This window comes from Sminthopsis crassicaudata, chromosome 3 (assembly GCF_048593235.1).
Source record: "Sminthopsis crassicaudata isolate SCR6 chromosome 3, ASM4859323v1, whole genome shotgun sequence".
Taxonomy (NCBI): Eukaryota; Metazoa; Chordata; class Mammalia; order Dasyuromorphia; family Dasyuridae; genus Sminthopsis; species Sminthopsis crassicaudata.
This window is the reverse complement of record NC_133619.1, coordinates 606,532,729-606,559,943: the sequence shown is the minus strand read 5'-3', so window position 1 is coordinate 606,559,943 and position 27,215 is coordinate 606,532,729. Positions and strand designations below refer to the sequence as shown.

The following is a 27,215-nucleotide window of genomic DNA, read 5'->3' as shown; positions in this document are numbered from 1 at the left end:
TAAAAAGAATTGTTTTATTACCTGCAACTTAGAAGTTGATCTCACAATGGACTAGAAAGGAACTTGAAATGTTTTCTGGGGCAGTGTCCTTGTTTTGTAGAAAAAGGATGCTTGAGGCCTAGGGATAGAATCTCTCATTTCAGTTCTCTCTGACCTCTTGTGGAGTTTTTCTTGGTAAAGATCCTGGAGTGATTCCCATTTCCTTCTCTTACTTATTTTATAAATTTGGAAACTGAGGCAAACAAGCTTAAGTACCTTGCTCAGGGTCACATAGCTAGTATATATCTGAGTTGGACTTGAACTCAAGATGGGTCTTTTTGACTCCAGGTCTGGTGATCTATGCACTGTATAACCTAGCTGCCTCTAAGCGGAAGTCTAAGAGCAGTTTGGTGAAATACTCAGCTGCATTGACCTTCGGCCCACAGCCCATACCAGAGTATGTAGTTGATGACCCAGCACACTTTCTATGCTGATCAATGTGACTTTGTATTCTGTGATACATAAAAATTCTTGCAGTTTTTGAAATTCATTATTCTATCAGGCCAAAGATGACTCTGAGAGCTCCAAGTTGGAGAATCCATGGAAACAGCAAGTTTTCATGTCATTGTTTATGGACAGTATGTTTCTTTGTTGTACTTTCTGAGCAGCCAATTTTCAATCAAAATATTTTGCACTTTGTGTAAGATTCCCTTTCAGCTGGTATTTCCCTCACACTTAGGGTAGGGTTTCTTTTTTTCCAGATTCTCAAGAATTCTGCCATCAAAGGTTGATTCTGCAGGTACACATAATTAGAACAGAACACAAATTTTGTTGCAGAATTTAAGAGATCCCTGGCTTAGAAGTTGATGTAGTTAAAACAATTTCCCAATTCTTTCTCCTTCGTGAGACAAATTGATGAGATTGTTTAAATATCCTAACTTGAGGAGACATTCAACATTTCAAATAAAATCACTTGTGTACACCTTTTTTTTTTTTTTTTTTTTTTAACTGCATCCTTAAAGGTTCAGGAAAATCAAATGTTCTACAAATGAAAAGCTTTGCCGTATCTGCAACTCCAACACTGATATCATTCAACGGATCACAAAAAAAGTTACATACATGTAACTTCTAATAGAGCAAAAACTGCTACCTTTGTAAAAAAAAAAATTTTTTTAAATCAGAAATGGCTGTTTCCTGACTTAATAAGAGTTTGATTTTCCAAACTCTTTGCTTGGATACATACAACTCAAAAAACCAGAAAATCAAAAACTGTCTTTATGCAAATTTTTAGGCAGAATTCTGCCTAAAAAGTGGTATTTGATGTAATCATTGTAGTTAAAAATTAGTTAATGTCCCTTGGTCCACAGAAGGCGGCGCTCATCAGCATCTCTCTCTGGCAGCAGCTCGTCATCATCATCTTCCCGTTCCCGGTCACCTCCGAAGAAGCCACCCAAAAGAATCTCCAGCCCCCCTAGAAAAACTCGTAGACTCTCTCCATCTTCAAGTCCTCCACGGCGAAGACATCGGCCATCTCCGCCAGCAAGCCCACCGCCAAAAACCCGTCGGTCACCAACACCCCAGCAGTCAAATCGTACAAGGAAAAGTCGTGGCTCTGTTTCTCCAGGGAGAACCTCAGGTAAAGGTAAAGCCAGTCTCTTGCACTCATTCTTTTTCTCTGTTTATCAAAATGGTTTTTTGGAGGTGGAAGCAGCTTAGGTGGGATGTGTATGTTGACTGTCCCTTTTTTTGAGGAAAGTACTTTTTTGTCCTTTAGAATTCTAATAAGTTTTGAAACTAAGGCTTCCCTTGTAGGTCTGAGGCTTTCTGTTTTAAGTAGATAGGGAAGTAATGTTAGCAGAAGCTGGATTTGAACTTTATTTTTTGAAATTCAAGTCATAAAATACAAATCTTCAATTTAGGTGTGTATTTCATTACTTCTGGATCAACTATCATTTCTTATGAAGATATTTCTTTTTGATAATCTTACCTGAGAACTTTGTGTTCTAGTTTAATTCTTGGTTGACCACATTGTTCCCTTAAAAGGAATAATGTGGAATACTCTGAAGTAATTTTTAAAAAATTATTTCCCTTTAAATGTAGACTAGTCATTGCTTTTATCCCTGCCATTTTATTCTTAAAGAATTTATGTTCTGTGATCATACCAGAAGAGTGGAATGCTCTGTGTAAGTTGGAATGTAAGTTGTGTGGGTGATCGGGGCTTTTTTCTTCAGTATAATGAAAATATTCATGAAAAAAGTTTTGAGTTCTATTATTCTATTCTATAAGTATACCATCTAGAAGACCCCTTTCGACCATCTTAAAGCTTCAGGATCTTGTGCTGGTGTATGTTTAGTTAGAAAAGTGAGTGATAGGGAAAGTACTTTTTGAGGCCCCTGGAACTCAAGGAACAATGTAGTCCTTTCTGCTTTATGCTGGGATCAATTTAAAGGCTTACAATACTAGTAGAACCTTTGTCTGATGATCAGAATGTCCATCTTGTGGCTAAATTTCCTTAAATGTAGCTGGATTTATGGCATGTAGAAGATAACCATTTCTATATTGTTTTAGTTCACATGAAATATTTGGTGTGTGTTGTATTTGTACATTTGATAGGAAGTGAAGGTGTCTAGTAGTTTTGAAAAAGGAAGTTACCTTTATTAAAAAAATAAAGGGAAACCCTATTCTATGTAAATTTATCTGAATACCTAACTTTATTTATTTATCTTTATACCTATCTGAATACACTCTGGAATTGTATTGTTTGAGGGTTTTTGGTTTTAAAAAGAGAACATTTTTTTCTTAATAAATGGAACATTTTTGTTACAGAATCCTTTTTAGCTATTGATGTGTGAATTCCAGCAGTAGCCAAATAACTAAGGGAATCTTTTAAAACTGCTTTTGTATTCACACACTGCAGACTGAAGAGAAACCTGTATGAGAGATGGGATGTGAAGTATTCTGGGTAGCTCTAGGATTGGCAGTCTGAATGCTGAGCTGGTGGGTGTTGTGGCTGGCTGTCAAAGGACTGCTTCGTTTTTAGGGGCAGAGGGCACTAATGTGTTGTAAAATGACCAATAGAGGAAGGGGGAATATCTAATGTACAATACAGCTCCTCAGTTGTTAATGGATATCAAATAAGGAGCATCCTCAATAAATGAGTTGACTCCTAAGTTAATGGAGATGTTATCACAAGTTTTCTATTTGAATGAATATTGATGGTGTCTTAGGGAGGATGTTAATTGTTGAATAGAATCTCAAGAATATGGAAGATCTCTTAATATTTTATTTGAGGTAGCAGCTGCCAGTCTTCTCTTCCACCCCATTTAATAATATTTTATTTTTTCTAATTATTTATAAAGATAGTTTTCAACATTTACCTTTATAAGATTTTTGAGTTCAGTATTTTTCTTCCTCTTCTCTAACACCCCCTCCCCCCAAGATGGCAAGCAATTTGATTAGGATTATACATGTACAATTATATTAAATGTATTTCCCTATTAATCATGCAGCCACCAGTCTTAACCAGGCCTCCAGGGATTGAGTTAGGGCTCTTACTTTTGACAATGGCAAACTGCCATGGTTAGAGATTAAGTGAAGCAGGGAGGAAAAAAGCCAAGTTTATTTAGTTCTAAGAATTCATCAGGGATAGGCGGGAGGAGGAAAAGAAGGATATTTTGGGAAAATTATAGGTTGATTGTCCTTTTGGGACACTATGCATATTCCATCAGAACAAGTTCCTGAGTCCGCTTCAGAGATAGTTTTTTCCTTTCCAGATTATTAACTGTGTCATAAGGAACAAGAAAAGAGAAAAGGTAGTGTTAGTTTTACCAGCCTTGCTTTGGTCTATTTAAAACACAGACCTAGGAGCAGCAGCTAGTTGGTGCAGTGGATAGAGACCAGCTCTGAAGTCAAAAAGACCCCAAGTTCAAATTTGATCACAGACACTTTAACACTTCTTAGTTGTGTGACCTTGGGCAAGTCACTTAACTCCAATTGCCTCACCAAAAAATAAAATAAAATACAGGCCTTGGTGGGTATTTTGTTACCCATCTCCTTCACTGCCTTTCAAGGGCTTTAAAGATGTAGTCTATTAGATCACAGAAAATTGTGGACTTGATGCATTACTTAACAGACAATAGTAGTTTTTTGTTGTATATATTGCTTTTCCCCATTTATTTACATTAAATTCATATATTCTGCTAGAAAAATATCTCTTCACCATAGTAAAATCTCTTGTTGCATTAATTTTAAATCATGCAAAGAGGAAGAAAATTTTTCTCGTTGTTTTATTATTATTTGTAAAAAATCAATAACAATCATCTAGCATTTTTTCTTTTGTGGGGTGGCAGTTTAAGGTCTTTATTTTTAAAACATGCAAATAGCTTTTAACATTCACCCTTGCAAAACCTTTGTGTTGCAAAATTTTTTCTCCTTTTCCCCACCCCTCCCCTAGACAGCAAGTAATCTAGTATATGTTAAACATGTGCAATTCTTCTATGCATATTTTCACAATTATCAAACCACACAAGAAAAAACAGATCAAAAAGGGAAAAAATAAAAAGCAAACAACACTCATTCCTCCCAGTCCCCTGTCTGGGTCCAGATGGATCTCTCCATCCAAGTCCATTGTAATTTGGGGCAGAAATTTTTGATGAATAATTAATATTTCTAAAAAGGATTAATAGTGATAACTATGATTCAACTCAAAATACTGAAAGAGGAAGTAGTAACACATTATGTTAGGAAATCAGGTAGCAAAAATATATGCGTAAATGTATTTGTAATATGCAGTATGTAATGTGAGAGACTTGCCATCAAGACAAAAAAAAACGGGGTCCAAGTTATGGCCCTGGGCAAGTCAGTTCTTATGGAAGTTACCCAGGCTAGGCAGCTCCTGCAGGCGTGGGGCCAACTGTGCCTTAATGCACCACGTGTTCACCAGGAGCTTTCTCTCCCAATGAAATAGTTTAGTAAAGACTTATGTTCATAAATTTAAATTTCTGGTTAGTAAACTTTAATTTCCAATTTTTTCATAGCATATAAAAGATAGGCTTTCCTGATTTTCTTAATGATTTCTTGTTTTGAAATTATTTCAAAGGAAAAACTAGAGGCAATTGAAACTGTAAATCAGCATTAATGAAGTCCCTACTGTGTGTCTAACACTGTGCTGGGCTCTGAGGTTGTAAAGAAAGGCAAAAAATAGTTTAGCCACCTTGTAGAGTGCCTGATATAAAGCTGTCATCAACTTAGATTCTAACAGGAGATAATCTCCAAATACCTTTGTGTGTTAGAAGTATGTACAGGGGAAGTGATAGGAAGAATTACAAGGGTAAGAGGAGAGGTAGAAAAAGGCTTCCTATACAAGGTTGGATCTGAGCAGATTTTTCAAGATGGCTGGGAAACCAAGAAGGGGAGAAATATGCAAGGTCCCAGGGACAGCCATGGCAAAGGCTTGACAGCAGGAGATAAAGTCTCTGAAGTACAGGAAATAGGCTGTTGTCTCCAATTTGTAGTGTTCTTGAAGGGCAATAAAAGCAGGAAAAGTGAAGTGATAGAAAGGCCATTTAACACCAGAGGACTTTATATTGTTTCTAGAAAGTAAGAAGAAGCCCCTGTGTTTTATTGAAGTGAGGGAAGAGGATTGGTAACAGACCTGCACTTGGGCAAGGTCACTTTGATTTTTGGACAGGGAAGTTACTTAAATCAGGGAAATAAACTAGGAACAGTTTCAGAGGAGAAAAGGACATGAGAAATACGAAGGTAGAAATGACAGCATTTGATGAGATTGTATATATGGGATGAGTGAGATTGAAGAATTGAGAACACATAGATATTTCAAGGTTGACTGACTTGAAGATAGTGGTATTCACCAGCAGCAACAGAAAGGAAAAAGGGGGAGGAAGGAGAAGATGTTTTAGACATAATCATTTTGAGATAAACAGTTCATCCAGATATGTCCAACAGGTTCTTGGTAATGCAAGTTGTAGCTCAGAAGAAACATTGAGACTGGATTGGATATGTAAATCCGAGAAGCATGCATAGAGATGATAGTTGAAAAAATGTTTAATAAACCATTTTGTTAATTTTACTTTATTTTTAAAATTATTTTATTAGACATTTTTTAAATAGCTCTGAAATCCTTCTTATGGCTATGAGTAGTCTGGCCTTATTGGACTGACTCCTGTCTCTTTCCCCTTGGTTGGTAATTGTGGGTACTGGAAACTGACTACTGATGATAAAACTGGAGCCTTTTATCCCTTAAACCCCATTTTGAAAAATGGGAGGATGTTTTTCTTGCAAATGAATTTTTGACTTGATAGTTTGTTTTTTAATTATAGAATTCTGTTGTGTATCCTTCTGGTTAAATGTTTATTCTTTGTTCTCATCCTGAAATGGAGCACTTGGACAGGAAATAAAATCCCTGGAAGTTGAAGACATTGTTTAAAAATTCCCTACAAGATCGTAGAAACTGGTGTGTGATTCTTTGACTGAGCTGTTAAACCAGTGTGGATGTGCATAGGAATTTACCTGCCAGCTTAAATGTTTTAAAATGTATATGAAATGGACAATGATAAATAAATAATGCTAGGAATAAATGCAAAAATATGGCACAGTGGCACACAGTGGTGTGTGTTAGCTAGAGCTGAGGTTGGAAAAGATGGTGCTAGTGGGGAAAAAGTTGGAGCAGAGAGAGCACACTCAATCTTCCTGAAGTCTGAATGATTGACAACTGCCTTCTGGAAGAAAGTAGAGTTGCTCATTCTCATCTTGCTTGTTTTCTCTGTCGGTCTAGGAAGGAGAGAACAAAATTGAAGTGGCTCATGGTGGCTAGTTTCTGAGATAAGTAAGGAGGGAGAGCATTTAGCAACGTGATTAGACTATTCCAAGTCAAATAGTTATCAAAAGAAAGATGGGTGTTGAACATTGAGACACTGTCAAGCAATTTAAAAGATCCTGGGATCTGAGGGTCACTGAGGCTGAAACTTCAGGCTGGTGAGATCGACTTGTATTCCTAACAAAATATTTAAACTTTCCATTAAAGAGATGATGAGTGAAATTGTATAAAAGGAGGCTAGTGATCAAAGAATGCTTCAGCCAAGAACAGACTGTTCCAGACTAACCTTACTTCTATTTTATTAAATTGGTAGATAAGAGTAGAGGAATAAGACAACTCTATTTTCACAAATCTTTGGATTAAATCATGTCTAATTCTGTACATATGGGAAAGATGAATGATACAGTGTAGTTGATACGAAAAGCAGATGGATTCAGACAAGTTGGATCCACAGCGTAGTTCGTTATTGACGTCAATTTGGAACGAGTTCTTCATATAGTGTTTTGGGGAATCTGTTCTTGTGAACATAGTGATTTGTATAAGGGCAGGCCTTAAATGGTCTGCTTGTCAAGATTTACATAGGGTACAAATCTAGTAGTCAATGGAATTAGGATTCAGAAAAATTTTTGACAAGCTAGAACATAGAAGGAATCCAGGAAGATGAAAAGTAATAAGAGAGCAACATTGTTTTTAACTTGGGTTGAAAGTCAACTTCACAAACATAAGATGAATTGCCATCATTGAACAACAGCTTGTATAAAAAGGTGGCTGTGGTTTTTGATGGCAAAGCCAAATCTAATGAGATTTTGGGGTGTGTTAAGACCTTTGGAGTGAGATGATTGTCCCACTCACTGACTTCTGTCATGGTCGGGCTTATCTGGCTTAAATGATTGTGTCTTTTTTGTTCCTCCCTGTCTGAAAGTCTCTAGAGGAGGGGAGGGGCAGCAGGCATAGTAAAGGTCTGTTTGAATTGGTTGGAGAGACAGGCTTTTCTTTTTTTTATAGTGGGCTGGCCATGGTACCTGGAGGAAGGATGGGGCTGATTCTGTTTAGCTTTAGAGGTGAGAGTTAGAAGTTGCCTAAAAAAAGTTGGAGATTTAAAAGGAAAAATCTAAGAATAAGAAGTGTCTTTCAGCAGAATGAACTGCCTCAGGAGGTGAGTTTTCCTTCCATTGGGCATCTTTATGGAATGAGATGCCCATTTTTTAGCTATGTTACAGAAAGGCTGATGGAAGATGGTATTAAAGTATAACTGTTAACAGATGTTCATTATGGGGAATGCTCTTTGAAGTTGTGGGGGGGGGTTCTTTTTTATCTTGTCAGTGTGAGAATTACAGCTTTACCCAGCCTTCTTGTGTGTTTTATCTCAGCTAGATAGAGCTGTTTTAAGCTAATTGAGTTAGAATTTATTTAGAGAGCTTAAGAGAACTTGAGATTTTAGTCCTACCCTGGAAAGGTTAATTGGCCCACTTCAGTATTTAACATTTATCAGCCTCTGGAGAGTTCTTCCTAATTTCTCACTTAAATTTTTGATGTTTTAAGGTTATCCTTTATGTACTGATTCTAACTACTAGTTGAAGATGGTTAAACCATTGTTGTTTAGACAACGCCATTTTCATTAATTTTTTCTCACTTCTTTTGGACCCTTTAATTTTCTGTATTGCTTGTCCTCTGAACACACAATTCAGATAGTATTGAGTCCTTCCCTAAATTTTCCAATCTTTTAAGATATGAAGCCCCAAAAGACTGTCTCAAGTACACTATGATATGATGGTTTCCTTTTTCATTTATTATTATTAAATGTGGCATGCTCCCCATAGGCTCTAGTTAGTCTACAAGGAAAAATCTTAGCACTAGAAGTACTTAGACTCCTGACAGTTCTTTTTAGGCTTATTCAACAGATAGGTACTTCCATAATCTTAGTTGTATTCCCAACCCTTTAAGGCTACTGAAAGATTGAACACATCCCATTAATCTATTCAAGGCACATGTTTGGAGCATCTGTAGGAAATAATGCAGGCTGCTGCACTAGCCTAGCCAGATTATGTGTATTGCCCACATACATTGCTGTACATGTTGGTGTATAGCACACCAATAGAGTTCTGTTCTTGGGGAATAGGAACATTTGCTTTCTCTACAAGTTTTCTTAGCCAGTAAAAGTATCTTTTTTTTTTTTTAAGTCGTAAGTTTCGTATAGACTAATTAAAATCTATAAATAATCTGATTAGGTCTTGTCTAGTAATCTGACAGGAGAAAACTGATGTCCCATCTCACACAAATGCAGAATAAAAAGTCAAGGTTCCAAGTTCTCTAAACTGAGATTCTGTGCTCTCCTCACACTGCCAATGTATGTAGTCTCCTGATCTCTTCTAGTATGATTTCATTTGGGATCCTAGTACATTCAGCATCCTTTCATGGGAACACCTTTTGTTTTGCTTCCCCTCTCTCTAGCAACAAAACATAAAGGTACCGAGAAAAGGGAGTCACCTTCACCAGCACCAAAACCTCGGAAAGTAGAGTTATCTGAATCGGGTAAGTTTTGTTAATATTGTACTAATTTTGCATTTTATGGGTAATAGGGGACCTTCAACAGTGGGTCATAATAGTTCAGGGAAGAAGGAGAAAGCCTGCCATTACTAGATCTACATGAAATGAATGAGTCATTTCACCTCTGAGCCAGAGTCTGTAAAATGGGGATCATAATTACATTAGCTCCGGCCAGTAGTTGTCAAATGAGAGATTGGGTATCAAGTATTTTATGAATATGAAGCACTGGAGATATTCCCAATTAAGCTCTGTTTAATGAGGACTTGAAATCCTTGGTCATCTCCAAAAGTTGTGGCAAACCTTACTAATAGTCAGGTGGGAAGGCTTACCTAGTCTTAGACAAATGGGGGTTTGGGGGTCTTTTAAGTGTAAGTACTTTCTAAACACACATATGTTTCAGAAGAAGACAAAGGTGGCAAAATGGCAGCAGCGGATTCCGTGCAACAGAGGCGGCAGTACCGGAGACAGAACCAGCAGTCTTCTTCTGGTATAGACACTGGGATTTTTCTTACCTGGGTTAAAAAGGGAGGGCATGGAGCAGCTAGGTGGCTCAGTGGATAGAGCACCAGCCCTGAAGTCAGGAGGACCTGAGTTCAGATCTGGCCTCAGACACTTAATGTTTCCTAGCTGTGTGACCCTGGGCAAGTCACTTAACCCCAGTTGCTTCAACCACAAAAGAAAAGAGGGTTCCTGAAGAGACTAAATTGAGAGGCCATCTTCCTCCCATTAGAGCAGGAGTTCTTGTTCATCTTTGTATTTTCAGTCCCACAAGTAGGTCTTTACTCCTTTATTACTAAGTCTTTTAAGAAATGGCATGTGACTGTAGTTATTGGAGTTTATTATATGTCAAAGTAGCATGTTGGTTCAGTTGAGTTTGAGAAATCTGGTTTCTAAATTCAGTTTTACTATTACCTCATGGTATGTGTTAGCTTTTAGGGCAAGTCCCTAAAGTACTCACCTCTTATACTAGTTATAAAATAGTCATTAGAGCTGCTGGAAGACTGGTACATGAAAGATACTATTTAGAAATTTAATGTGTTTTCAAAATTAGCATTATAAAATGCCTGTTATGTGCGTAGTACTATGTTGTGTTCTGAGATTTAAAAAAAAAAAAAAAAAAGTTGTTAACCCTCAGGTTTACAGTTTGAGAATTTTCTTTATATATGCTCAAAAGAACTATATCAAAATAGAATAAATATAACAAATACAAAGGTTTATAGGTTACAGGTTACTTTAATGGTTAATGTGGATTTTTGTGATTTTTATTGGGAGATTGTATTGTAATTGCATTGTATTTCAATCATGTGGAAGAGAGTCATTTAATTAAGGAATTTAGCATGTCCAAAGGATAATTTGAACTTGTATATTTTCAGGACACAGTTTATAAGAAGTAACATGGGTTTATAGATATATGGTATTGGGGTAGGAATACTGTACTACAGGGGGAACAGTCTTAAAAGTGGATTATGATTTATCAGCTTTAGATTATCATGATTATGATGATCATGAATTAGTTTATTTATGATAGAATTCAACTCCATTCCCTTGCCTCAAGATTAAAATATTATAATTAAATGCCCAGAAGCAAAAATTTATAATTGTTAGAATAATCAGTGACTTCCCAGATAAATCAGTAGCTTTCTTCTCCATAGATGATGTTATTGAAATGTGTTTTCTACTTTTGTATTTGATTTCAAAATCAGCGAACATTTCTTGATCACCTATAGATTTCAAAAGGACAGGCTGTCCACACTAGGTATTTAAGATGCTTTATTGTACTGATAGGCTTAATTCTAACAACTTGTCCATGTTGTCATTTTGCTTTTAAACACACACTCATCTGGTGGGTTTGAATAAAAGTCAAATGCCAGCCTGGCTACAGCCAGCCATTGCACAGGAGCATAAAGTGTTAACTCAATTTTCCGTGGCCAATTGTGTGATTGTAGACTCTGGCTCCTCCTCCTCCTCAGAAGATGAACGACCCAAGAGATCAAACGTGAAAAATGGAGAAGTGGGAAGACGTCGGCGACATTCGGCCTCCCGGAGTGCATCCCCATCACCACGGAAACGCCAGAAAGAGTCCTCTCCTCGGTAATTTTCTTTATTAAGTCTTAGTGCCAATGCTACAAACTTTGAGAATTTACTTGCTAGCCTGAGCCCTTCTCAAAGAATAGTGTTGCTTAGAGTTAGTGCTTCTTGGAGGGAATCTTCAGTAGATTCTGTCTTGGGGTTTGGTTTTCATTTTATAAATGTTAATGTGTGGCATGAATTTAATGTGAACTGTATACGCATGTTTTGTCATGTGTGCATGACTATAAGGAACTTGAAGTATAGCCTAAGCAATTCTATTTAATGGGTTTTCAGTTTTGATTTCCTCAGTGTTGCGTATTGCATCAAAGTTAATGTGTGTGGTAAATTAAGTTTTTGACATTTGTTTTTCTCCACTGCTCTCAGGATGCAGATGGGAAAGAGATGGCAATCGCCAATGATTAAAAGGTTGGTTAGAAATTACTTTGTAAACTAGGGTTAAGTATCAAAGCTTTAGTGTTTCAGTTACCTCCTTTCCAGGTTACTTTTCTGCATTCTGAATCAGGGTGGGTGACAATATGGAGGCGTTCTTGATTCTCTCAGAAGCTCATTTAAGGGTTCAAGAAAACTCACACCAGGTGCTGACTTAAAGCTGTATTCAAACTATGTTTTTGGTTTTTGGTTACCTTAGTTTTTGGATAATGTTTACAATCTTAATATCAGGTATATAATTTACAGCTACTCTGTAAAAGGCTTTTTTTAAGAAACTCAGAACATTGGAGGTGAGCAAGACTTAGATTTCAGTCATCTAATAGAACCCCCAGTATACCAGTAAGGAAATTGAGACCCAGTTACTACCCAAGGTCCACACTGGAAAAGGATCAAAACCTAGATTTTTTTTTTCCCTGCCACTAATTCAATTTTCTTTCCCATATGGTACAATTGTCTAAGGAAAGGGGCCCCTAGAAGCTCTAGAAGAAACATAATTTTAAGCTGATAATGACTAGTGTGTGGCATAATGATAGTAGATTATCTTGTGTGACAACTTAATTTCTTCATGCTACATAATAAATGTATGTGTATATAATACACCCCTATACACACACACACAAACATGATCTTTCCTCAGAAACACTTAACTAAATACATCATTTTATATTTGTTTAAAATAAAACATTAAATCTTCCATATAAATGTTTAAATGTTTATGATAATGAACATTTAGAATGTAATACTCAAGTCAGCCAATTTTATATTTATATGGGGAACAAATTAACCCTTTAAAAAATATGGGCAGCATTTTTATGTGGAAATAAAGTAAATGAAAGTGTTAAATGTCAAAACTTAGAAAACTTGTTAGAATTTAACTTGACTTTTGTCTAATCAAACAAGTTGCTTTATTAACATTTTCAAGTTGCACATTTTAGTACTGTGTGGAATCTTAGGTGCCCTAAATAGTTTGTTTATGACATAAGTAAACTGACCATTTCAATATATTTAGAAGAGTTTGGTTTCATCCAAAAGTATGAGTCTGGTGTATCACAATAAACCTAATAGATTTCCTGGTAGGCTATGCACTGCTTCAGTCAAAATTTCATTTGGAAAAATCAGAATCTTTAAGATAGAATACAGGTCTAAAGATGGTCTTCTTTCACCATAGTTAATCCATAATACTAGCCTTTCTCTGAGGAATCCTAGTTGTAACATAACTGATTCTGTGTTCTGACAATCCTGTTGAGTTACTCCACTTGCCTTCATGTTTGACATTAGTGATTTTGAATGTAGGATCTATTTCTGCAACTAGATTACACATCTTTCTTATTTTGTCTTCACTTTAGCTCACCTTGTTCAATAGTGTCTTCCCAATAGAAATTCTAGTCTAACTTAAAAGTCATTGAAAAAAATTGTCAGAATTTTGCAGTTTAAAGTCTATTTTTAGGGGGGAAAAAATAAAAAGATAGTATTGTAGTCTTAAAATTTACTTTCTTTATTAGAAGAAATATTAGGTGTATGTAGGTAGACAGAGGTTAAAATAGATATTAAACATAAATTTTTATAAATAATTACAATATTATTATTAATAATAAAAAATAGGTTTAAAATACCATATAAGCATTAGATATGCAAAAGCTGAAAAACAAAATGACACCTTTCACCAAGCTATGTCTTCTCTCCCCGCCCAGGGCCATTTAAAGCTAGAATAACTGCCTAAGCTAAGTTAAGAAATCCTAGGGACTAGAGAATTTTAGAATTGCCAGAAGCTTTAAGTATATCCCTTTGTTTTCCAGATGAAGAAACTGAATTTCTAAGACTTTTAGGTCACTTCTCCAAGGTCACATGGTATTGAAAGTAGTAGCTGGGATTTGAAGTCACTACAAATTTGTCCATTTTCTCCTTAGTTCAATGAGTTCTTAGCGTCTTTTGTTTATCTCATTGTTTTTGCTTTCACACAGTTGCTGGAGCTTTCTTATATCCTATAAGACTGATCGTGGACATTTATTATTTCTTGAGTGATTGTCAGGTCATTGGCCTCTTGGTGCATAAACCTGTCTAAATTCTCTCCAACTCTTGTGGACCACGAAACATGTGTTCTTTGTTTTTTCCTTTATTTTCTTTTTAATTTAGAGACTATATAGTTTCCGTGTTCAATTTTAATCTGATTTTTAGCATATTCTGGTTTTAAACTTATAAATGTATTTCAGAAAGTCTCATCCCCATCTCCCCCACAAGAATCTTTCAGGTATCCATTAACAGAATTAAACAGGTATGGATTTTTGTCTTAATCCCTGAGTGATTCAAATCTTGCTTGGACATTAAGTTTATCATCCGGAGTTTGACAATTCCCATCATTATTAGTTTGTCCCACCCAAAACCAGAACCTCTTAGCCACTGCAACTCCCCTCTGCTAGATCAGAAGGGCTTGTCAAGTGATGTGTGTTTTAGGTTTATTGTTAGTTGTTTTACCTTCCCTTTCATGTTCCCTAAATCTTTAAACATCAATTCTTTCTGTTCAGAAGAGGGCAAATCCACCTGTAATGGTATCTAGTAGTGAAGCAGCCTGCATGTCTTCTGAGAAATGTGGTCCCTGAACAGTTTATATACATGATGGATAACAGCCCCCACAAGCAGAAAGACCTGAGTTCAACTCTTGTTTTTTTCTTATATAAAGTGAGCAAGGAATCTGATCAAATCACTTAACTTCTCTGTCCCAAACAATTCTCTTAAGACTAAAAGTTCCAGAGTATTTTTTTTTAATAGGGAATTTTCTTATATCAACGAAATCTTGGGTCCAATCCAAAATTTTAAAGTTATAAACACTTTATAAATGCTATTTGATTTGCTCCTCTACCACCTTGTGAAGCAGGCAGTATACATTTTGCAGGTGAGAAAACTGAGCAAGGCTCCAAATCAAACAGGCTTCTGTAAATAGAGTCTTAACAATCTTTCTGACTTGAAGCATTAATACTTCTATACCCCAGGCTGGATTAAAGCATAATGCAGTCTTCAAATTTTATTTGTCCCAATGATAATTCCCTTTGACTTTGTATCAGGGAACCCATTTAGTTAAAGGTGACAGATCCAATCTAAACACAGATTCCATTAGATACTTGCCAAATAGATGTCTGACTAAGGAGAGTAATCCTCTTTGGCAGATGGCAGGCAGAGCTAGTGATCTTTAGCATTTGTTATAAGACTGCCAACTGCCAAGTTAACCTAGTCTTTTTAACCTTCCCAAGCAGTATCTGGGGTATAATCATGTTTTTACAGTGGTTTGCAATGTGAAATTATTCAGGATGCTTGGTTTTTTCCTTGTTTTTAAAAAAAAAAAAAAAAACTTGCATTAAATTAGGTTGGTTTCATTTTTACACATACATACTATAACTCGAACTAAAATAATGATTTCAGGTTCAAAAGAGAAAAGTCTTAATATAATAATATTCAGACCACAACTTTCAAGCTTTCTTGTGTACCATCCTTGGCATTTAGAAATTAAATAAACCATGAACGCTGTCACTTGTTTAGTTTGATTCCCTTCTCTCCTCTGGTAAAGAAAGTGAGGCCCAAAGCCATGAAAGTTGTTCAATTAGTGAATGGCTGAGTTGGAACTAAAACTCAGATCTTGGCTCCACCCCTGGTATTCTGCTGGGACATACATGAAATTTATTCAGATTTCTATATTACCTGACAAATTGTTATTATAGTTGACTCTAGCGCCCACAGAAACCACAATTAATAGCGCTTTTTCTTTTGGTTTAGTAGTAGGCGGAGAAGAAGTCCGTCACCTCCACCGGCTAGACGACGGCGGTCCCCTTCTCCAGCCCCTCCACCCCGGCGGCGGCGGTCTCCCACACCACCACCTCCACCACGGCGCAGGTACCCTCTAAGGGTTGGGGGGAGAAGGCTAATGGCTTCTGCTTAGAGGGAGTAAGTGACAGGGAAGTGTTACCTGTTGCTGGCATGACATGAATGATCTGGCATACAACAACATGAGATTTCTGATAAGACTAAAAGAGTACTGGGGCTTGACCCTGAATTTTATATTTTAATTTCAATTGAATATTAGTTTCACGATGGGATTAGCCTTTTGCACCCAGGAAGATGAAAGGAGAAAAAAACATTTTAAGAACTATTTATCTAGAAGTAAATTAGAAAGTTTGATGGTGATGTATGAGGGGACGGGATTGCAGGGAGAGAGTTGGTCTTCATTCTACTTGGATTATGGGGATATAGCCCAAAGAGTATTGACCCTGAATGTAAGGAACCTGAATTCTGGTTTGGTTTTTGCCATCAACTAGATGTATTGTTAGATAAGTCTTCTTTTCTGTGTGCCTCTGTTTCCAAATGATGGGTTCAATAAGGTGATGTCTAAGGTTCCTTTTGCCTCTAAAAGTAATATCATTTATGGTAAACTAATATTCTACATCTTTTATGTCTTAGAATTCCTGTATAATAAGATTAAATTGTTATTGATTACTAAGAAGTAGATCCCAGGGTTGCAGAGGGTCTTCTGTATCATCTTAAAAAGATTATATTCATTATAGTTTATGTTGAGTATGTTTAGTTTCCTTACCTATAAAGTGAAGATATTGGGCTGTTGTCTGCAAAGGTAACTTTTAGCCCTGTAATCTATTCTAGATGATTTTTTATGAGAATTTGAAATCTCTGTTACCTGAGGACCCTCTATTCTGGTCAAGTCAGAATTTTCTAGAAAATGAATCCTCAGATACTTTTTGGCTAGCATGAAATTTTTGAAATCCAAACCTGGCTCTTTGAGAGCCAGTAGCAGATAAGAGACTACATGTCTTCTCATCTAGATTTTCTTTGTGATTGATTCCCCTGATGTAGTTTTTCTCTTTGTGTCTATATATTTGTTCTAGGACTCCTTCTCCTCCCCCACGTCGACGCTCACCTTCTCCAAGAAGATACTCTCCTCCAATACAGAGAAGATACTCTCCTTCCCCGCCTCCTAAGAGAAGAACGGCTTCCCCACCACCACCTCCCAAGCGAAGGGCATCACCTTCGCCTCCCCCAAAACGACGGGTCTCCCATTCTCCACCTCCGAAGCCAAGAAGTTCCCCTGTTACAAAGAGACGTTCCCCTTCCTTATCTTCTAAGCATAGGAAAGGGTCCCCCCCTAGCCGATCCACCCGAGAAACCCGGTCTCCTCTACCAAACAAACGGCATTCACCTTCACCACGGCCTCGAGTTCCTCATACCTCTGCAAGTCCTACCCCACTCCGAAGAGGAGCTTCATCTTCACCCCAAAGAAGGCAGTCCCCATCACCAAGCACTAGGCCTATCAGGAGAGTCTCCAGAACCCCAGAGCCCAGAAAAGCAAAAAAGTGGGTGCTTTTAGAATTGTTGAATTTTTCACTTTATTTGTCAGCAAATTTTATTAAAGGGTATTATTTCTCCCTACCCTGAAATGCAAATTTCATTCAAGGTCCTTTCCATCTGATAAGTATTAATATAGTCTTTGGTTGAATGAACACATGGTCGCCACCCATTCTGGTTTTTTATTAGAAAATTGTCATTCTGTGAAAAGTTCTGCCCTTGCTAGTTGTATGAGGTAGTCCTGTTTCTTCTGGCTCCATGTAGAAGTCTAGAATACCCATATTACTCTAAGAGGACATAGTATGGTGGAGTGAAAAGAATGTTGACCTTAGAATCCAAAGAGCTGTATAGGAATCCCAGGTTTCTGTCTCTGCTCATGGAACTATGGGCAAAACTGGGCATCCATTCCTCTATAAAATGAGGTCCTTGGATTTAAACTCTGGGAATCCCTTCTATCCATACAGCATATGACCCTTTAGGTTTGTTGTAAGCATGTTTAAGTTATTTCTTGGCTGCCTCATTGAAGCTTAGCAGTAAGCCCTCAGCTTTCAGAGGCTCAATGTAAGAACATAAGGCTCACCATGTTGGAGAGGCCTCATATGTGGATAGTGGATCACCTTTGAGATGGAAAGACTGACCTAGTCTAGTGAAACAGAAAGATTCAGCAGCTAGACCTTGACTGCCGTTTTGTTTTTGTTTTTGTTTTTGTTTTTGTTTTTGTTTTTTAAGATGCTACAACTTAGAAAAAAAGGGCTTCCCCATCTCCCCTCTAGAACTAGTGAAATCAGGACCTTGTTGAAGTCTTAAAAGAGCTTTATAAGCATGTCAGAAAACAATAGAAATACAAACCATTTGAAGCATTTGGGGTTTTCACAATCTTTTAGTCTTCAAGATGATAAGTCTTTATATCTAATGGAATCCTTCCAAAACCTTGATTGTGGGTATCTTATGTTGTTCCTGTTAACTGGGAAGGATTCTCAGAAAAAAAGAAGCATATCATTTGAGAAATAATAAAGTTCTTAGAATTTGCTTTTCTCTATCGCCAAGGAGGAATCTAGATTGATATCATTAGCTTGTTTTAGTTAGCTTTTGTGACCAGATACTCCTTTGAGTAAGAAATTCTTTGATTTCTGTAGTACCTTTCCACCTAGGGGTATAAGCTTTTTTTGAACTCCAAGTGATTGGCATTATCTTTGCCCCTTCAGAGGTGGTCATATTACTACTTTCCTGCGTCTTGTGGGTCTTTGTACCATGGTAAAAGTGGCCTGGTGCATGTAATATGAAGGAACAGTTTAAGAGACTGGTAAGTTGTATACCTAAAGAAAGTGTTGATAAAGATTTTTTTAACCTTTGCTTTCCCACTCAATGGAGAATCAAAATTAGGCAACAAAATTTGATTAGGGTACCTAATGCGAATTGACCGTGTATTTAGGGGACTAATTTTTTTCTTGTTTCCAGGGCTGCCTCACCAAGTCCCCAGTCTGTAAGAAGGGTCTCATCCTCCAGATCTGCCTCCAGATCTCCTGAGCCAGCAGCTAAGAAACACCAAGCACCTCCATCCCCCACCCAGTCTCAGTCCCCATCCACGAACTGGTCGCCAGCAGCACCTGTCAAGAAGGCTAAAAGCCCCACGCCAAGCCCATCCCCTGCCAGGGTAAGAGTTTCTCTTCTATCATTCAGCAATGGCTATTTATTAAATGTTCTGCATAGTACTTGGTGCAGGAAGTGTGAGAGACAAATCAGATGCTATCTATGCCTTCTATTAGAAGGATAATAAGATTTATATAATTCAGTTTGATTCAAGTCATCAAATAATTATTAAAGACGACTTTGTGCAAGGCTTCATGTTTAGTATTGGGGGACCCAAATGAAGGAGAATAAAAGTAAACACACATAGCTATGATGGATGCAAAGAATAGACTAGAATATTTGAGTAAGAGATTCCTTTAATCTGGGAAGATTGTTCCTGAGTTGGAGGGAAAAGGAGCCCCCAAAGTGGGAGAAGCAGAACGCGTATGCTCAGAGCTGTCTCTACCCTGGGCCAGCTGGATGACCAAGGGCAGGCTTTTTCACTTCTCATTTGTTTCTCTCTAATGTGCTTTGGGAGTGGGATGAGGGCATTCCTCAGAGTGTCTCTTATACCTGTCACAGGTCTAAATGAGGAAAAAACACTAAAAACAATCACAAAGATTATATGAATGGGAAATGTCATATTGGTCATCTTTTTTCATGTTTGATCTTTTAAATCATTGACATTTTCACTCTTAAATTTCACAGATAAGGGTTTCTAGAATGTGTTTTGTTGGAAGCATTTCATTATTGCTTGACTAGATTAAAGATTAGTAGATTTATTGGCCCACAGACAGTTTCTGTCAATGAGCATTTGTCCTAAACCTTTAGTTTGTCATAAACCAGATATTTAGTGTTTTTTCCAAGACATCTTGTTCATGGAATGTTTTGAGTTACAGCTCCAAATTGAATATTTGAGTACTGTGTATACTGTAGAAACAGGAAAAAAGGAATAAACTAAAATCACTGTTCTTTTATATAGTGCTTCCTATAATGGAGGAGGGCTCAAATTTTTTTTTGATGGTGATGATGCATTTTACACTAGGAAAGGTGAGAGTAGTATTAATTATAGAACAATAACTCAGAAGTTAGAAGAAAGGAAGTTGTTGCAAGTTAAAACTATCCATTCTACTGAATTAATTTGGACTTTGAATGCAAAGTCATTAAACATAGTTGAATATGAATTTTATTCTTAGTCTTCCTATGAGAGAAGTTTTGTTCCTACATGCCTAAACTTTACACTTTGGATTTGTTTTAAAATAAAACTCCAAACTAGTTTTTATTCTTTATTGCCATCTGGTGAGGTTTTGTTTTTACAAAACGTGGGATGAAATTTTAGAGAACCTAACCAAAAATGCTCTGTCAAGGAAAAATACTAGCAAAATTGGTTGATTCTTTATAGTTCTGTATATGTTGGCTTGGAGAATTTGTTTTGTACACATTTTCATAGAAATATGTAGAACATTCTAAATGAAAAATTTGCAGCTTTGAAAAAATGGCAGTAGTTTAAGCAGAAATGGGGAATTTTGGGGGTGGGCAGGGACAAAAGATGACCTCAGTCTCAGGTATGAAACTGGTTTTGAAGAACCTTCCAGACAATCCCATAGATACTTGGAAATGTAGGTCTGGCAGGACTCAGATAAATCAATTTTTTAGAGGAAGTCATAAGGGAGTAATGGTGGAAGCCATAGCATAGATGGAGCTTTGGGAAGTTTGCTCGGGAGTCAAAAGGAAGAAGAGAGGGTCAGACTTCCTAAGGAGAAGATGAATCATCAGGCAGGAAGGGAATACAAATGGAGGCAGTTATCTCGATAAAACTCTGGCAGAATCCTGTAGGCAGAGTGAAAAGAACAGTATATGTAATCAAGTGCTGTAGAACGAAGTCTTCTCTGACTGACAGGCAAGCCTCTTTCATCTCTGAATCACTGTTTCCTTCTTTGTAAAGTGATGGAATTGGTCTAGATGGCTTTCAAAGTCTTTGAACTCCAAGTCCTGTCAACTCGTGAGGCAAATGTGAATGAAAATTAATGTGGACATTAGTCTCCCTGTATTCTATGTTCAGGCTGGTCATTTCTCAGGCTTCCCCAAGGCAGCTTTGGAGATCAGGCCTGTATTTCCGACATCAGTCCTGATGAGGACACTGAGGATAATTGGTGTAACTGCTTTTTTTCATCATTTTACAGAATTCAGACCAGGAGGGTGGTGGGAAGAAAAAGAAGAAAAAGAAGGACAAGAAACACAAAAAGGACAAGAAGCACAAAAAACACAAAAAACATAAGAAGGAGAAGGCGGCAGCTGCCGCCGCTGCTGCCATAGCATCCACCACCACATCAGCCCAGGAAGAGCCTGAAGCAGAGACAGAGCCCAAAAAGGTAATGTGGGCACAGCAGCTGGGTCATGGAGCTACTTTGCTGCCTCTTTGTACGAGGTCAAAAGCAAGTCTTCCATTAAGAAAATTTTTCCCCCTCATTCCACCCCCAAATTAAGAATGTAGATTGTTTTCCAGATATGTGAGGAACTTCTACTCTTTCATTCACTCAGTATCATTGGGTCCCATTTTCTTTTAGCAGCATTAGGATTTCTAGATGGGTAAGAGAAACCAATCCTCTGATCCAAAACACAGAAGAACCAGAGGCCTTAGAATTCATTCTCCAGCCTAGCTCTCTCATTTATCCGATGAGGAATCAGGATAAAGCCCAGAGCAGTTAGCCCCTAGATTGTAGAGGTCACTGCTGGGGTCACCAGGGTTTCAAACACTCTGGTCAGAGCCTCTTTCTGCTGTCACTTTTGACCCTGGAGTCACATGAATTTTGTAAACAAAAGGGCACATCTTAGACTTGAGTCTCCAGGCTCAGCTCTAACAAGTAAGAAGCAAGTCTTCATATGGAAGTTGGCAACAATTCAGCAGGTAGTGGTGAAGAAAACATGATTGTTGCCACTGTCCCTCTTCTAAAAGTTTAATCTGGTAGTATTATGTGAAAGAGCTCATTGTTGAAAATATAATCTGTCTGCAAAAGATGGTTGTGAAAGAGTTGAGTATTGAAAGGAGAGTGTATTCATCTTGAATGGTGAGGGGGATTTGGTACTTTCTGAAGCCACACTTCAATTGTTTGTTGTCTTAATACTCTTTCTCTGTTGTTTGGAAAGCCAAGCCACAGAAAAGGTTATTTTCTGCCTTAAAAGTTGGATAACAAAAGTCAATAATAGAACTAGTTACTGTATATAGTCAGTTACATTTTTCCTGTGTGATTCAGATTGACTCAGGACCTTTCATTCCCAGGATCTGATTATCTGTTGAAGTGCATTGCACTCAGCTCTGGTTGAGGCAAAGACAAATGTATATAGTTTTAAAAGGAACAAAATGCATGTATTTTTGCTGTGAGATGCAGTATTATTTTATAGTTAGTTACTTCTTTGACAGTGTGTTCCACTCAGTTTAGTTTGAATTGAAGCTAGATTCAGTATTTGCCCCCTGGGAGGCATCCTGGAGTATAAGGGATTTTGCTTTGATTGGGAGGGAGTTAGGGCCTCAGGTCCAGTTCTGACAGTCCCCTTGATATGGCCAGGAACAAGGTCCTCCATGTCACCTGAGCCTTCAAGCTTGGGTGAGAGGGAGGGCCGAGTATGTGCTGAAGGGTCTTTTAAAAGCTTCAGAGCCACTTGTCAGTGCTTGGAAAAGTGAAGTGTGGACCTTTTCTCTGCAGGAGACTGAGAGCGAAGCTGAAGACAACCTGGACGATCTAGAGAAACACCTTCGGGAAAAGGCGCTGAGGTCGATGAGAAAGGCGCAAGTGTCCCCACAGTCCTAGACAGGGCTGTTTGTTATAATGTACATTTGATTGGGTTTGTACTCAGATTCCATTTCACAATTGCTAAAATGTGTTTGAGCTTTAGGCTATAACATTTGTTGTCATAATTGCTAGGTTGAGGTTCACCATGTAAAAACAAAAGGGCATGGATTTACATTACAAAAGGTGTCCACAGTGTACTAGTGACATTCATTGACAGCCAACATAACTTCATTTAGAGTGAAACATTTTTAAGGGGAAAAATTTTTTTAAAAGGGGTTTAAGTACAGCTGACAACCGTCTGCTTCCTTTAAATCCTCTCCCACCCCTGGCCGTACACAGAGATTGTCTTTTAAGTTCTTGTTCACTTCTTGGCCCCCATTTAAGTTATGAGGCTTTGACCTTGAAGCTGCCCGGAAGAGAGACCACTGTTCACCAGAAGGCGACAGAAGCGCTTTTAATGCACACTTTCCTGTTGCTGTCGTCTCTGCTGAAGTGAATCCAGATAAGAGCTCTTAGGATGGTCCTGAAAATGAGCACATGTCATTTGCCAGGACACTGTGGGCTTACACTGATGTAACTTGTTGATTTGGAACACTGGAATTCCATTTTTTCCTGTCTTGTTCCCCTACACCTCCCCGCCTCCGCCCCATCCCCCCATTTGCTTGTAAGGACAGTTATGCCCCAGAAAGGTTCCTTCAGTTACATACAATTCTGTTTGTGAAATGACATCATTGCCCCATTCATCATTCTTGTCTTGTTAGCGTTCTTCCAGTTGGTAGACTGAACTTTCAGAGCTCTTGCTTTTGAAAAGTGGAAGGATCTCAATTTTGGATATTGTCATGTTTTCACCGTTTTATTTTATTTTATTTTTTGTTTTATTTTATTTTTTTTTTTGTTTTTTTGTTTTTTTTGTTTTGTTTTTGTCTTTTGTTTGTTTTTTAAAATAAAGCTATATAAAGCTTGTGGATTAAACAGAATAAATTTCTAAATTTAAAAATGTTTGTCCTTTGTGTTCTGACTGAAGTATAAATGATTTAGAAAAGGCCTTTAAAGACCATATGATTCCCATTTGCCCATTAACATATCCTTGCTTCAGCTCCATGGAGCTTTTTTCAAGAGAATGGGGAAAGAAAAAATGGGGTCATTCACCTTTGCCTTCTGAGCCAGGACAGAGCTTCATGGTCAGCTCTTGCTTAACAGATCCTTCCCAATGGGTTTTGCCTATGTACTAGCTGTGTCTGAAGTTGACAGCCTGAAAAGTAATAGTAAGTTACACAGTGTTTCTTTGCAATGAGGATTCTCAGTTTTTGCCTTATCTTCATTCTACAGGATTTCCCATTCCTTCCAGAAGGACTCAAGCACACTTTGATTAGGAATGTAAGAGTGAGGAAGAGCCTGAAAGGAGGGCTTGAAAGACTGACCATATTGTGGTTAATGTCTGGGTAAGGTTCAGAATAAGGGAATGCCAGCCAATCAAGTGTCAAGTGCCCCACAATTTAACAAAGACAAGCCCCCCTAATTCCATACTTACTTTCTATTGACTAAGTCAACAGATATACAGATAGGGTGATACTAGATAAAATACAAGATCAGCTTAAGGGGAGTGACAGGGAAGGAAGAAATGAGCAAAGGTTCCATGAAGTGGGGTTCCTCAAGTAGAAGGAAATGTTTCCAAGGGGGCAGCAAATAAGACAACAATGTAGACAGCCAGCAAATGGTAGAGCCTTGAATAGAAAGGGGACAGCCAAGTTCATATTTGCTCACTAAGCCTATTAAGTATCCCCACAGACCACAAAAGTGCTGATAATAGTTAATGTCCTTTGTGAGCTTGTTAGGCCCATGATACCCTGAGTCCACGACATGAACAATTAGGTGGGTGCTGCTAGTTTTCTCTTGAATTTCATTCTCCTAACACTTTATAAATGCCTTTTGATTACAACCCATTGTAAGTGTACAAGGCATCTTCCTCTCTGAGGACCCCACCTCCCTAATCCCAATGTTAAGATGGGAAAGGATCTCCAAACACTGGTACTCTCTCTGGCTCTGTTGCATGTTAAAGTAAACCTTGAGTAGGGCAGGACTCCTTAGGACTGGAGATTTGGGAGCCTGGGGCCTTCACTTAGAAACAGAAAATCTGAGACCTGCCTTCACCATTTTATAAAAGAATTTGAATACCAAGTTACCTCTGTCAAGTACCTCTTCCTATGGCAATAGTCAAGCAACTCATGGAAAATCTTTTTATAAGATAAAATTATAATACAGATCTAAGATACAAATACAAACATGCTGTGGGGCATTTCTCCAAGAATGCAAAAAGTATTTGTTATCCCTGGCTTTTAGCTTAAAATGTTCCCAATCATTGTTGATACAAATATCCCAAACAGCAGGAATTATTTGTTCAGTATGAACACTTACCATATGCATGGCCCACAGCCTGCAAGTTTTGTGTGGATTCTATCATTTTCATTCTGAAAAGCCCAATCCTGCGTGAGCTAAATCGCACCCTAATCTTTTTGCCTGGTTACTGACTCTGAGGGCTTTGTATTTGGAAAACTTGGCTCAGCCTGTACCCTTCATTGCATTTGGACTTGGGAATTGTCTTCTTGAACTGCTTTCAGTTCATCAAAAGTTGGAGAATCCAGTGTGGTCTGAGACTGGTATGGGAGGTATCTTTATATGTGGCTGAACCAGGTTACAAGATAAAAGAACAAGAAAACAAACATGAACATGCATTTTTCTAAGTTCACCCTGTGCCTGTAGGGATACTTCATGTATGGCTTAGCAGTTCCCATTACTGTTTGAGACCAGAACCATTGCTATATAGAGTATGTCACCTGCTTTCCCCAAGTTTTTTGTGTACAAAAAGATTTGTTGTTTTTAGCCCTTTGCTGGCGCTCTAAAGAAATGAAAAGTGACTTCTCCATTCTGAATATCATAGGTAGGGAGTGGCAACTTTTAGCAGCAGGGAAATGGGGGTGTCATGACAGTATCTGGCCCAAGAAGCCACTAGTTGCTAGTCCCCTGACATGAGAAGATCTGTTGGAGTAGGAGATCAATAGAGGGTAAAGGTATCTAAACGGGGAAATAGGTGGTAGAAATCAGGTGTTATTGTAACAAGTATCACTTAGAATGGCATCCTGAAACAATTATTAGAGCTTGAGGATTAATTAATCCAACCTCATTGGGACACTGAGGCAGTAAGTGGAAGAATTAGGACCAGCACCAGGAACCAGGTCCTCTCCAACAGTGGTGTCACGTGGAGACAGCTCTCTGTAGTCACAGATTGACTCAGAAAACCTCAGTTGTGTTTTAATCTAGTTTGGGGACTACCTTTAAGAAGTATATCTATGGACTGTTGTGATCTGGCTTCACCAGCAACACCACCCAAAAAACCGAAACCAAAGCTGTGCTGGAACATGCAATCTCCAAAAAAGATCCAAGGTTTTTAATGGACTCCATTATAGCTGAACAGGATGACTCAGCCAAGAAAGCAAATGTGATCTTAGCCACATAGCAGGTATGGGTCAGGACAGGACGGGATAGTCAGGTGGTGAGACTCGTAGGACAGCTAGGGTACTGGGTTATTGATGAGAGGGGAGAGAGAGCTGGAGAGCATCCAGAAGACAGCCAGTCTAGGACAGTCAGTAGTTCTTCATTTTTTGAAGAGGACAGAGAATGTTACGGGGCAATGTCTTGACTCTTGCATGAATTGCATTTAAGGAAGGCAGGCTTGTACAAGGTCATCAGCCTTAACCCTCCCTCCCAGAAGTCATTGCACTCGAAGGGCAGGATGAAAGCATGGCTGGTGATGGCTTGAGATGCAGTTAGATGACCTTGGTGTCTCCACAGCACCTGGTTCAGCTCCTTAATGTCACTGGAACAAATGGTTCTCATTTGCCCATTCCGCTGGGGAAGCCTCCACAAACTTGGAGCCAACATCCAGCTCCCTCACCAGTGGGTTTGAGGCCTGTTAGCTCCCTCGGACAGGGTTAGACAATTGGACTGTGGCCACTGCACAGGGTGCAGCTTCTTGGAGCCATAGGTGGGAGTTGTGTGACAGGTGGACACAAAAGGGGGCTGAACAGCCCCAAAAGGGACTTAGCAATCCTCACTCCAGAGGTGCTTCATAGTAGGAAGATAGATGACAGAGAAGGGGGATGAATAGATTGATAGGCTAAAATAGATAATGGATGGATAGGATAGACATATGTGTGCCTGTATTCATACATGTGCCTATCTTCTATTTACATATTCATACACATACATGTAAATGTTTCTATAAACACATTGTCACAAGATAGTGCCATATAAAGGGCAGCTGACAGGTTTCAGTGTGAAGAAAGGCTATATACCAAGGGCAGGGCTGCAAGTTTCAGATATTTGAAGGTTTATCAAAATAGAGATTAGGTTTCTTGGCCCTAGAAGGTAAGCTCTAAGGAAATAAACCATATATATATAAAAGTATAGATAGATACAGGTATAAGGAACTTTTCCAGCTGAGCAATTCCCCTTGGCAACTAGCCATCTTCTAAGGAGAAGATTACTTGGGATGCTGAGAGGTTTATTGTCTTTCTCAGAGTTATGGCCAGTCTGTCAGAGGCTGGACTGGATCTTCCTGGTTTTCTCTTCAC

The 27,215-nt window shown here is 38.2% G+C and overlaps 1 protein-coding gene across 21 annotated transcripts in view; it reads left to right on the top strand.

Annotated features, from left to right (window-relative positions):
• Positions 1–23,581, top strand: part of SRRM1 (serine and arginine repetitive matrix 1) — a 36,024-nt gene extending 12,443 nt beyond the window's left edge. For 2 of the 21 annotated variants that reach the window (XM_074305814.1, XM_074305836.1), the window contains 10 exons: positions 1,347–1,621; positions 9,266–9,346; positions 9,762–9,848; positions 11,308–11,452; positions 11,816–11,857; positions 15,647–15,763; positions 16,768–17,232; positions 18,683–18,878; positions 20,977–21,165; positions 22,498–23,581. In XM_074305814.1, the coding sequence (XP_074161915.1) occupies positions 1,347–1,621; positions 9,266–9,346; positions 9,762–9,848; positions 11,308–11,452; positions 11,816–11,857; positions 15,647–15,763; positions 16,768–17,232; positions 18,683–18,878; positions 20,977–21,165; positions 22,498–22,602 (1,702 nt within the window). In that variant the 3' untranslated portion in view covers positions 22,603–23,581. The remainder of the gene's footprint in view (positions 1–1,346; positions 1,622–9,265; positions 9,347–9,761; positions 9,849–11,307; positions 11,453–11,815; positions 11,858–15,646; positions 15,764–16,767; positions 17,233–18,682; positions 18,879–20,976; positions 21,166–22,497) is intronic. The other 19 variants (XM_074305823.1, XM_074305820.1, XM_074305819.1 and 16 more) reach the window with 19 other exon arrangements.
• Positions 23,582–27,215: the final 3,634 nt, after the last annotated feature.